This window comes from Equus asinus, chromosome X, assembly GCF_041296235.1.
Source record: "Equus asinus isolate D_3611 breed Donkey chromosome X, EquAss-T2T_v2, whole genome shotgun sequence".
In the NCBI taxonomy this organism is placed as follows: Eukaryota; Metazoa; Chordata; class Mammalia; order Perissodactyla; family Equidae; genus Equus; species Equus asinus.
Window position 1 is genome coordinate 135,318,441 of NC_091820.1, and position 12,134 is coordinate 135,330,574.

The window sequence follows — 12,134 nt, forward strand, 5'->3', positions numbered from 1 at the left end:
CTCTAAGAGATAACGGACTGTTTAAAGATAATAACACTGTATGGCGGAGTTTATAACATAAGTAGGAGAAAAATGTATGCCAACAGTAGACGAAAGACTAAAAAGGGAGAAATGGAAGTCTACTGTTGGTTTTTGTATGCTTGACTATTCTAAGCTCCAGTGGCTGTAGCCAGCTGTTTTCCTGTTTGTGGCCAAGACCCTAGCCCAGTGACTAGGTGAGCCAACATATACCTGACATTTAAATTGCACCCATCATTTAAACGTGAACATGATGTGACAAGAGGGGCTGCTGTGAACTCCAGATCTAAATTATTCTTCTCTGTTGAATAAGGAGCTCTTATAGGAGCCAGTTCCTCTCTGTTCTTAAAGGGGATTAAGCTATACAGCTAGATTTTGGTTATGATTAGGGAATCTGAACATCAGTCAAAGGGATTACGTGCCATGTTGGGAGCAGAGGCAACAGGAGAAAGTAAAATGAGCCAAGTTCCTGTTCTTGTTGAGGGCATCTGAACGTGACCTGTGAATAATTTCACAAGAAGGGAGCACGAGTGGAAAGACAGAGAGGGCCTGCACGTTACTCGGTGCTGAGAGGCTACCAGGTCAAGGGAGAGACCTCTCTCCTAGAGGAAAGTTTGAAGCAGGCCCAGGCCTAGGAGGATAGAGACAGGGATTGGGGTGAGCGGGAGGGAAGAGCCTGTGCAAAATCCTAAGCGAGGTGGTGGATTGGAGGGAGAATAGGCAGTCCCATGCTGAGAATAGAGAACAGGTGAGTACGTAGGAGGACGGTGTGTGACCGTGTATCTAGTTCAGGGCTGGTGGGCAATGAGGACTTGGGGAAACAAGAAATGAGATGGTAAAGTATGCTTGGGATGCAGAAGTTGGGGGCCACAAGTTGTTGGCAGCGCTGGAAAGTCAGGCAGCAAAACTGGCATTCAGCGCATTGGACAGAAGGAAGTCCACGGGCCTAGATGCTCACACCTCAAGCATCTTTGCCACAGACATCTTTGCCGCGAGCCTTTTTGCCACATAACCAATTGGCTGCACGGCAATGTTGCCGTAAAAGATAAAATCACAAAAAATAAAAGCGGGACATTAATTTTAATGGCATAATGGGCATGCCCTTTTAAAGGGCATAATGAAACACGATAAAATGAATAACAAAGTTAAAAAGACTTTACAGCGAAATAAAAAATATTTGAATACATTTACAATGTGTGTATGTAGATTCATGGCAATACTGCACAAAGAACTGACTTTATTTTTTTGTGTAGAATGTACCTAACTAAGCACTTGTCTTCCTTCCATGGGAAACGTGGGTTCGACTCTGAGTCCTCAAAGGAGAGGCCCTCGGCCCTCTTTTTCTCCTCCAGTGAAGTGTGTTTCAAAATAAGAAACCAACTCTTGAGGCAAATCATTGTCAACTGTCAGCTCAGTAAAGCCATCAATAAAATGCTGCTAACTGGAAGAAATGCTCACTATTTTCAGACCACTGCTGCCATCACATCTGCTCCTCACTGTATAGACCCATTATGAGGGCTAGCTAAGGTTTATATCATATAAAAATGAGAGTAACTGTGAGAATTTCGTCAATGGAGAAATAAAACCTAAATGACGAAAAAAACCAAAAACCAACCAACCAAAAAAAACTGGGGCTGGCCCTATGGCATAGTGGTTAAGTTCACAGGCTCTGCTTCAGCAGCCTGGGGTTTGAAGGTTTGGATCCCAGGTGCAGACCTACACACTGCTCATCAAGCCATGCTGTGGCAGCATCCCACGTACAAAATAGACGAAGATTGGCACAGATGCTAGCTCAGCAACAATCGTCCTCAAGCAAAAAGTGGAAGATTGGAAAGGGGTGTTAGCTCAAGCCCAATCTTCCTCACCAAAAAAAAAAAAAAAGAATAAAACCATCTCTTAAAAACCCACTAAACTGTCAACCAGTTATCTTTTTAATCTTTGCAGCAGTTGATTGATCAATGGAGAAAAACCAAAACAAACAAAGAAACTATCAACCAGTTATTTTTTTTTAATCTTTTACAGCAAAATTGCCTTGTGGCCAATTAGTTTTGCGGTGAAAATGCTTGCAGCGAAGACATGTATGGCAAAGGTGTTCACCAAGAAAACACCAGACCCAGGAGTCTACAGCTGTATACCTGTGCAGGAGCATAACAAAGTCCATGCCTGAAGAATAGTCTTCTAGCAAAGAACTTTCCAAACTGTGCTCACAGGGCAGCCTAGAGTTCTGTGGTTGAGTGTCAGGACCCACTGCCCCAAGGGGGAAGAAAGGGTGCTGAGTGCACAGGACTCTGGGTTCATAGTCCTCAACTCAACCAGACTACTGTGCTTTCCTCCTGTTCATGGAGTGGATTTGTGTGGGAGGCTTCAGCTGGAAGAGTTGGTTCCACCTCTAAAATTTTGACAACCAAGGTCTCCCAGTTAGATCCAGGATGCATCATGGAGGTTTTCCAGTCAGATGTAAAGGGATAGGATGGATTCATGGAATCCTAGCCTCCAGGTCCCTGGGCCCAAGGTTGCCTCCAGCCCCTTGCTCTGTTTGTCCTGAGCAGCTTTAGTGCCTACAGAGCTGCCAGCTGCCCAAACCAAGGCTCGAGGAAGTACGTGTCTGCGTGTTGGTGGATGTATGCTCAGCCTTGACAAGGATGCCAGGAGCAGAGTGTCAAAAGCAACTCAAGATGGCATGTATATATATGCCTGTACTCAACCAGAAACCCACCAATCAGAGGAATAATTACTGGAGGGTCCCATTTGCTGATTTACAACGTGCGGCCTGCTCCCTGCCTGAGCCTCCTGCCTCCATGGAACAAGCTCAAAGTGCGCAACTGCTCATGTAACTTCAGAATTCCCACGGGAAACGCTTACTGGGAGTGTCCTTATGGACGTGTCCTCCCCAGGCCCAAAGACCATCTTAGAGGTGGGGATGCTCTCAACAGGATGGTCCACAGCGCTTCCTGCATTGGCCCAAACACATCCCCATCAGTTTAACGAGGAAGGGTGCCAGCTCCACGGGTTTTCCATCCACCCTGCAAATGTCTGCACCTTGGGCCAATCCTCTATCACAGATAGTATCTGGCGGCAATGTAGGGCAGCCGTCATAGCCACAGGACACCTACCCTGGGAGGCAGTCTGAGCGAGGGGCACCATCTGGACAGTTTTTTAAAGCCTGTCCACACCCAGCCCTTCATCTGCAGAGTCTGAGGTGATGAGTCCCCCGCTTGCCCTTTCCAATTTCACCCTCCTTGCAGCTGCACACTCCCTTCCACTGCTCATGGTTATTCCTGGCCTCTCTCAGCTTTCGGTCCTCAGTCACCAACCCCACTCACTCACAAAGCCCCAACCTCTATGTATGGCTGCACTGCACCCACGGGGAAAGTCCCCAGCCCCCAGCAGGCTTCATGACAGCTCCCTGCCCTGGGACCCTGGCAAGAGTGCTCTGGACCACTCGAGTAGTCAAGAGATGAAGCTCACCCGAATGATGCAGGGAGCCAGGGGTACTCTTCCTGAGAGAGCTAGGGGGACTCTAAGTTAGTGGGGGGTCTGGGTGCCGCTGGCCCATTCATCCAGTAGACCTGCCCACTCAGACCACTCTGTAACCTCCAGCTGGTGAGGATGATTCAGAGACTTCCCCCGCCTACTCGTGTTCCTTGTCCTGAACCCCTCCCTCTCCCCACCTTCTCTCCTTCAGGTCCCTTTCCCCCTACACTGAACTCTGGACCCAGGGCCCTGACTGCAAGCCTGACTGGGGCTCCCTGGACTTGGTTTTGCGCTTGGTCTCTCTCCTGGACGCTGGCACTCGCTCTCCACGGCATGCTCTCAATGCCCCTCACTAGCTGAGGGTGTCCTGTCTGGTCCCCCTCCCTGGCTCCTGGGCATTCTGACCAAATCCTTCCTTCTCAAAGTAAAGGGAAAATGGCTTATTGACATTTCAGAATGTTAAATCATTTGTGATTTTTATGAGAATACAAATCGGTATAGCATTTTGGGAGTAAAATGTGAGAAGTTTTGGTAAAATGTTAAACTAGTCACTCCCTTTCCACTCTAACGCAATGTCTATGTTAGTATGCTTATCTTCTTAGCAAACATTCATGTCTACCCAAGAATTCCTATTCAAAGTTGTTGATTTCATTTCATTAATCACACAACAAAGGGAAAACAGCCATTCAGCAGGAAGAAATTATGTAATTGGTTCTGGTACATACATACTTTAGCTTCCAGGGAGCAGTTTCAAAAGTGAAGTCGATCTGCATGTGCTGCCAGGGGAAGATCCTTCATCCTTTTTATCAAGTGACAAAGGCAAGAGGCAGATCAATATGTACATCAGACCCTATGGACGTGGAATAAAATAATATGTTTTCATAGCGTATCTATCTATCTATGGAAAAGACCATGGATGGCTTTAAAATAACACACACTAGACTTTTAACTGTGGTGACCTCTGAGCAGGAGGTTGGATTGTGGAGAAACTTTGAAAAGGGAATGCTGTGATTTATCTGTATTTTTAGAATTTTTAGCAATAGGAACACATTCACTGCTACCTTTGCAATTAAAAGATTTATATAAACCTCACAATAGAAAAGTAGCTGTGTCAAAGCCACTGCTAGTTGATACAACAGGCCAACCCCGACATTTGAAAGGCTAACACAAGAAAAGCGTATTTGTTGTGCACATAAATTCTGATATGGTTTGCCAGGGGCCTTCTGCTATAGGTGACCCAGGGATCCAGGCTGCTGCCATCTTGTGGTTCCACCATCTCAACACGGGGTCACCATGTTTACTGGTGAATTGAGAGAGAGAGAGCATGGAACTGGCATACCGGCTCTCAAATGCCTGGATGTGACAAACAATGTTTCTGCTCAGGTCTCCCTGGCAAAGGGTCGTCACATGACCCTCCATAACTACAAGTGGCCTGGCAATGTAGTTTCTCCTGTGTCCAGGAAAGACAGCTAGACAAGATATGGATGAGCACTGAACAGGACGCCATGTTACATAGTAGATGTTCAACACAAAGCAACCATTATAACTTGTCATGACGACAACCGTGTTCATTGTGTGGAGGAGTTTCTGAGGTCACATTTGCCTTGAAATTCTCTGAAGTGTTAAGTGCCTACTATGCAACAGATGCTCTCAAATACAGAACCACATCTCATTTTAAGAGGATCCTGTCAATCTCAGCAGGGAGGGTTTGCCTTTGCGATACCGTCTATAATCTCAGTAGGCTTTCTTCTGATGCAGGGGTGAAATCTTAACCTGGGAGTCTCTGCTACCCTCCACATGACTGAACTTCCCTCAACACCTGCAGAGGTGCCCTCAGGCTCACTGAAAGCCAGGACTTTCCTGCACGGCAGGTACCAGACAAGAGACAGTGGGAGAACGCTTCTTTTTTCTTTGTAAATTTGACCTAACATGTCCACCAGGGAACCATTTCTCACCTCCTAGGAGGATTCCAGGGTTCGTAGGAATTCGGCTTCAGTGGATGATTCCTCCTCATCTACCGCTTGTGATGAGGCTTTAACTTCTGACCACCTAAACCGGCTCTTTCATCTGTGTATGTGTTCAGTTCCCAGCATCAAATAAGGAGCCTGTGAAAGTCCTACTGCAAGCACCCGGATGGCTTCACAAACCCTCTATGTAACTTCAGGGTTGTATCCCAGGTCCCAGTAGATTACAGGCGCCATCACACTCTACCCACAGCCCATTTGGCAAACAACGAGTGTGTCGAAGTCTCCCAGGGAGTAATGACCAGGTGTCTAAATGTCACAGTCCGGAGTAACCTTTTCCATGAAAGGGGCTGTGGCTCTCCGGGATCGAGGGAGAGCTATGGGGGGGCCCGGGGACCCCTGCAGGGAGTAGGAACGCTCTGTGTCGGGGGAGGGCAGGAGGTTCTGTGCAGCCTTCAGAGAGGACGGCAGCAAAAACCCTGTCAGCCAGCCAGGTTCCAGAGTTGGACAGGAGGGCGCACAGGGGAAGACCAGGGGAAGGGTGCTGTCATGCAGAAAAGTGCTGGGACTGGACAGAAATGGCGACACCCAGAGGAATCAGCTCTCAACAAGCCTCGGAGCATCCCCAAATTGTATTTGATTCTCATTGTTGCCTTCCTTCTTTAGGCCTGCTTTCACTACCTGGGCCTCAGGGTCCTAATTTTGTCACCTGAGAGACATCATGGAGAACTGAGAAGAGAAATGAATGAGGAGTCAGAAGGTGGGCTGCAGGCTGGGATGGGTGGCAACAGCGTGGGCTCTAGATGAATCCAGACCGTGATCTAGTCTGTCTGTCACTTATTAGCCATGTGATCCTGGGAAAGTTACCAAGCGCTATGACCCTCGGGCTCTTCCTCTGCGAAGGCAGTGGGTTGGTGAGCCCTGTCTTGTAGGACTGCGGGAACGGATGGGATGTGTGGCAAACACCTGGCACAGCACCTGGTATACATGGGAACTTTGAGGACTGGCAGTTATTTCTAGGATTGTTTTGATTCCAGACCTTCCACTCTCTCCTCTGGGATTTTGTTTGTTTGTTGTCCAGGTCGTATTAGAGAACATTCAGCTCAACAGGACACGAAATAACTAATGAGCCAAAAAGGATGTTTCACAAATGAAACTCAGTAGATCTTCCCAGCTAGAGGATATATGTGAAAATTCGGGGGTGGGGGAGTCTTCCCAGCTGGATGGAACACAGAGCTCCTAGAAACAGAGTCAAGGACCGACTCCTTGCCTCCCTCCAAGCTGCTCTTCATCCAGACCACTACTTCCTTTCATTTCACCCCACCAAAATCTAGCCCTTGATTACAATTGGCCAATTAAACTCAATTAAGATTAACACCTAATTTATGCTGTGGGCTCTGGTTCTCCCAGGCCTGGGAGAAGAGTGCCAGGCCACTGACTTCTGGGCATCACTTCAAAGGAATGTCACCGTATTTCTTGTGAAATCCTTACAGATAATGGATGTCAAACTTGCCGTTCTTCACTGTGTTCAACTGCAACACGACAAGAGCCCAGGACACCTTCCCCTCCTGCCCAGGTGGAGATTTCTCTCTGGTTACCTGTGATCCCTAAGAAACTCTTCAGAGAAATTTTTCATTTCAGACTTGCCCCTCAGCCCTAAGACACACTGTGAGTCTGGCCATTGCCACCACCGAGCTTCATGACAACCAACTCTCACAGAAGGAATCGCACTTTCCCAAAGCCCCACACTGCCCTGACTCGGGGCGTTTACACGTGAGCGCGCTCCCCTGGGGCCGCACCACCTCCCACCTTCTTTGACTTGTCCTGGAGGGGAGATCTCACCATCTTCCTTCTAGGACTGCGGCTCCTAGACTCTCATTCTATGGTTGTGAGGGGGCCCTGCTTACCCTCGTGTCCCCACAGCTGACACAGAGCCACCAGAGAGCAGAGGCTCAGTGAATGTCTGGGGAAGAAATGAGCCAGTGAGCAGAGAGTTGATTTGCTACTATTTACTTTCTTCTACATTCTTGGATAAGTTAAGAAAATCTTGGTATATATCTCTTCATTTTACACAATGATAGTCTAAAAATGATAATTCAAAAATGAACCATTTAAATTTTTTCTCTATTTTACTCCTAAGTTCTTTCACATTTCCAGTGAAATTCCTATTCCAATGTCAAGTTATCTTGTTACAGAAGAAATAAAACAGAAGGTATTCCTCTTTTATTTTTTCACAAAATAGCAAAACTTTCTTTTCAACTGGATAAATAGCAATAAATGTGTGACCAATGTCATTCATAAACTTAGATTGGAAGCTAACACATGTTCAATTAAAAGTAACAACATTTTAAAATACAAAAAATAAAAGAAGAGTGGCCCGCCGGGTGGTGTAGCGGTTCAGTTAGTGCCCTCCACTTTGGTGGCCCAGTTTTCGTGGGTTTGGATCCCTGGCACAGACCTATGTGCTGCTAATCAAGCCATGCTGTGGTGGCGTCCCATGTACAAAAAATAGAGGAAGACTGGCATAGATGTTAGCTAAGGGACAATCTTCCTCAAGCAAAAAGAGGAAGATTGCCAACTGATGTTAGTTCAGGGCCAATCTTCCTCACCACAAATAAGAAGAAAAGCAGAAAGAAAAAGAAGATGATACATTTCAAAGTCACCCCTATGGAACAGGAACACAAAGCTGTTATGCCCTATAATAACCTCAGCCCCAGCCTGGCCCTCCACTGCTTAGATCATTGACTGCCTTCCTAAAACACAGAGTGAAGAATCTGCTTTAGACTTCATTCAGGGCAGGAGGAGCTACCGGGCACAGTACTACAACTTGCACTGGCCGTGTCAGTAGCGTTATCCGTGCTGGCAATTCTGGCCTGAACTCTCTCTTCCTGATCTCTCAAAGCTTCCTCATACCACACTGGGAAGGACCTGAGGTCACTCCCAATGGCACTGGCAAAAAACTCCAGGACACTCATCTTGCTGGTTTCAGCGTGGGCCCTGGGACCCCACAGGAACTCGTAGCGAGCAGGATCGCTGCTGGGCACCTGCCGGTACTCCACGTACTGCTCCTGCACCCAAACTTTAGTGATAAGCTCCCTGGGCTCCCCGTAGATGAAGTGCTCCCTCCCGGCACGCACCCCCATGACACTCAGTGCTTCCCAGACGTCCTCCTCAGGGGCACAGTCGTCCCGCAGGAGGATGACGCCCAGGAGCATCACCAGGAGGCCGGTCTTGGGCATGCTCTGCTCATCGCTCAGCATCCCATCGTAGGTGAGGCCCAGGGTGGTGACCAGGACATAGGCGTGGTCGCTGGGGTCCACTTCCTTCACGTCAACGCCAAAGATGAGCTGCATGCACTCAGAGGCTTCACTGAAGATCACAGGGAAGTGGTCCTGGTAATCTCTGAGGACCATATTCAGCATCTCCGCCTTTGTGGTCGGCTCCTTTGTGCGATACTTGACAAGCAGGAACTCCACCAGCTCAGCCACCTTGCCATCAATCACATTTCTGGGAAAGGACGCAGTGTATGGCAGGGCCTGTGAGGTGCTCGGACCCTCCTCTCCTCGGCTGCTGGAGCTGTCGTCTTCAGACTGGCTCAGTGGAGGGGAGGCCATGGCAGTGGGGGAGGGGCGGGCACTCTGAGGGCTCTGGGGAGGACTCGGGGCCCCAGCGACATCATCAACCTCCTCTGGTGTGCTCGACAAGAGAGGATAGCAAGAGGAAGAGGAGGAGGAGGGGGAGGGGAAAGAGGAGGGGAAAGAGGAGGAGCAGGTGGAGGACGAAGAAGTATCCTCTTCCACAGCCACAGGAAGCAGTGCACCCACTGGGCCCTGCGTCTCGCTTTGGGACTGAAGGCCTTCCTCAAGCATGTAGCGCCGTCGCTTTGGAGCACGAGGCATGATGACTCCTGTCAGGGCAGCCGACAGGAGCGTGGGCAGGAGGCGACCAATGGGGACCCACGGGCCTGGGGGGAGAGGGAGTGTGAGCAGCCTTAGGTGAGAAACACACCCTTGGCAGCTCTGACAGAGGTGACTTACGGGCCTCCTTTTAGGGGTGCTCTCGGCTTCACAGGGCTCTGTCCTCCAGTGCAGCCTGTCCCCACGAACCTGAAGGAGGAAGTGAGAAGGCTCCTCAGGGAGGACCAAGCACAGCCCGAGGTTCTGGGGCTGCTGGTGGGCTGTGGTGGGTGGGCTCAGGGTTTGCAGGGTCTCCTCGGTTCTGGTGTGGGGGCGCCCCTGGATGCACATTTGGGGTGTGTCCCTCGCCTTGACTCCTGGCACTGCCTGGGGCTCCTCTGGCCTGTGACCTGAGCACACGAGCCTCAAGGCCTTCACCTCCAGGTTCCTGGAGGAGGAAACACGGGGCACCTCAGGGTGCAGACGGCAAGCAGAGCCCTGGGATCCAAGGGCCGACAGGAGTGGTGGGCCAGACTCTGTGAGGTCCCCACTGTTCTGGGGTGGGCAGTCCCCTCCAAGCTCACTCAGGGCCCTCACCTTTCCCCTGGCTGGGCCTGGGCCCCACCCCTCTGCTGGCCTGAGGCAAACTTCTCAGAACAAGACCACAGACCCCTGAAACTGAGCAGAAGGAAGTGAGGGGACCCCACATCTGGCCACACCTGCCCTGGGGCTAACAGGAGAGAGCAAGGGACAAGAAGGGAGACCAAACTCTGTGGGTTCCATCTGTCCTGGGATGGGTGGTCCGCTGTCATCACCCTGACACCCTGCAGGGCCTGGGTCAACTCCCTCTGTTGACCTGAGGCCACCCTCCTTCGGCCAAGGCCTGGTTTCCCGAAGACACTGGAAGGGGAAGTGAGGGGGACTGAATCCACCCACCGATCCCGGGTGTCCCCATGGCAGACAGAAGGGTAGGACTGTCCTGGGCTGCATGCGTCCTGGTGTGTGGGGTCCCCTCAGTCCTCACCGTGACCCCGGCCAGGGCCTGGGATCCTGCCTCCCCTGACCTGAGTCCAGTCCCTCAGACCAGGGCCCTTGCCCCCTTCCCCAGACCACCGACCTGGAAATGAGGAGGGGCTCAGCCAGACAGGCCCTGCCAGGGTGCCAGGGCTGACAGTAGGGCCAGGCCAGATTTCCGTGGGCCCCCTCTTTGTCCTGGCCATGGGGGTACACTCACTCCTCCCTCGGGGTCCTTGACTCCTGGAGTCTGTGTCAGCTGACCAGATGTGCTTCCTCAGATGACCTGACGTTGTCCTCACAGACGAGGGTCCTCACCTCCCTGAGCTTCTGAGAGAAACGGGAGGAGGCTGCACATGCACGCCCACCCACCCGCACCCCTGCTGCCATCACAAAAGGTGGCAGCGGGGACCAGCCCCGATGTCCTGGGATGGGGGGTCCCCCAGACCTCCTGTAGGTCATTCATCTTTCCTCCTGCCGGGGCCTGCCCTTCCTTCCAGCCCACCGCCGGGGACAGCTGACATCTCCCGCTTAGACCAGGCCCTCTCCTCCTGAGGACCCCCCACCTTCCTGCCCAGGCTAGAAGTGAGCGTGCCATGTGGGACCACCGCTGACTGTTGCTTCCAGGGCTGAGAACAGGGGACAGCCGGACTCTGTGCCGTCCTTTCTTTGCTGAGGTGGGGGTACCTTCAGTCCTCAGGAAGGGTCCTCACCCTGACACCAGGCAGATCCTGGGACTCCACCCTTGGCCGACCTGCCATCTCCCCTCAGACCAAGGCCTCACCTCCCTGAGATCCCCCATCCACAACCATGTGTCAGGAATCCGAGAAGGCCACAGCCAGCCCTCCCTGCCCCGGGGCCTCCCTGGGCCGAGAACAGGGGAAGCTGGCCTCTGTGAGGTCCCTTCTCTTCTGGGGTGGGGGGAACCTCCATGCCCTCCGTTCCTCCCAAAGGCTCCTTGTCTGGAGTCCTGGCAGATCCGGGACCCCTTCCTCTGCTGACCAGATGTGGCTCCCTCTGCTGACCCGCCATCACCCCACAGAACAAGGCCTCACCTCGCAGAGCTCGAGGCAGAGGTCAGTGGGCTGCACCACCAGCCGCCACCCCTGCCTGGGGTCTTCAGGGGTGACAGGGGCAGGGCCGATTACAGTGGGCCCCCTTCTGCCTGCGGTGGGAGTCCCCTCAGAGTCCTCAAGGTATTCCTAGTTACTCCTGGCCAGGCCTGGAACCTTCCCTTCTGCTAACCCGAAGTAGCATCCTGCAGGCCAAGGCCACCACGCCACTGAGACCCCGAGCAGGAAGTGGACGGGCCACCCCTCCTGACATCCTGCCTGGCCTCGCAGGACTGACCACAGGGGCAGATTTCTGCTGGGGTCGCCTATGCCTGGGCCGGGGGTCTGCTCAGTCCTCCCTTGGGGTCCGGGGACCCCACCCTAAGCTGACCTGAAGTCACAGTCCTCACCCCCCGAAGACTCCGGAGGCAGAAGACTGTAAACGCCTCCTCAGGTGGCCCTCTCTGGGGCCTCCCAAGCCCGAGTGCAGGGCCACAGGCTCCCTCTCTGTCCTGGGGTCCAGGGTCCTCAGCCCTCTCTTGGCGTCTCCCCGGGACTCCAGCAGGCCCTGGGCGCCCCCCTCCGGCCCCTCAGGCGCTGCTCTCTGACCCAGTCCCCAGTCTCTCTGAAACCCGGATGCGGAAGGCGGGAAAGGCCGCCTCTGGTAATAGCGCTGCAGGGACTCCCGGCCCTGACGGCAAGGGCGTGTTTCTGCG

General features: G+C 52.1%; 1 protein-coding gene across 2 annotated transcripts; it reads right to left on the minus strand.

Annotated features, from left to right (window-relative positions):
• Positions 1–7,464: 7,464 nt before the first annotated feature.
• On the minus strand, positions 7,465–10,722 carry LOC106834949 (melanoma-associated antigen 10-like). 2 transcript variants are annotated; one of them, XM_070502526.1, is made up of 3 exons: positions 10,587–10,722; positions 9,494–9,562; positions 7,465–9,363 (listed from the first exon to the last, which is right to left on the minus strand). In XM_070502526.1, the coding sequence occupies exon 3, from the start codon at positions 9,353–9,355 to the stop codon at positions 8,243–8,245; it is 1,113 nt and encodes a 370-aa protein (XP_070358627.1). In that variant the 5' UTR covers positions 9,356–9,363; positions 9,494–9,562; positions 10,587–10,722; the 3' UTR covers positions 7,465–8,242. The 2 variants fall into 2 exon arrangements, with proteins under 2 accessions (XP_070358627.1, XP_070358625.1); XM_070502524.1 differs by having other exon boundaries at positions 7,465–9,420.
• Between the last annotated feature and the right edge of the window lie 1,412 nt (positions 10,723–12,134).

Bases quoted from the DNA above. Each gene is read 5' to 3' on its own strand.
- LOC106834949 (XM_070502526.1), bottom strand. From the start codon at position 9,355: ATGCCTCGTGCTCCAAAGCGACGGCGCTACATGCTTGAGGAAGGCCTT.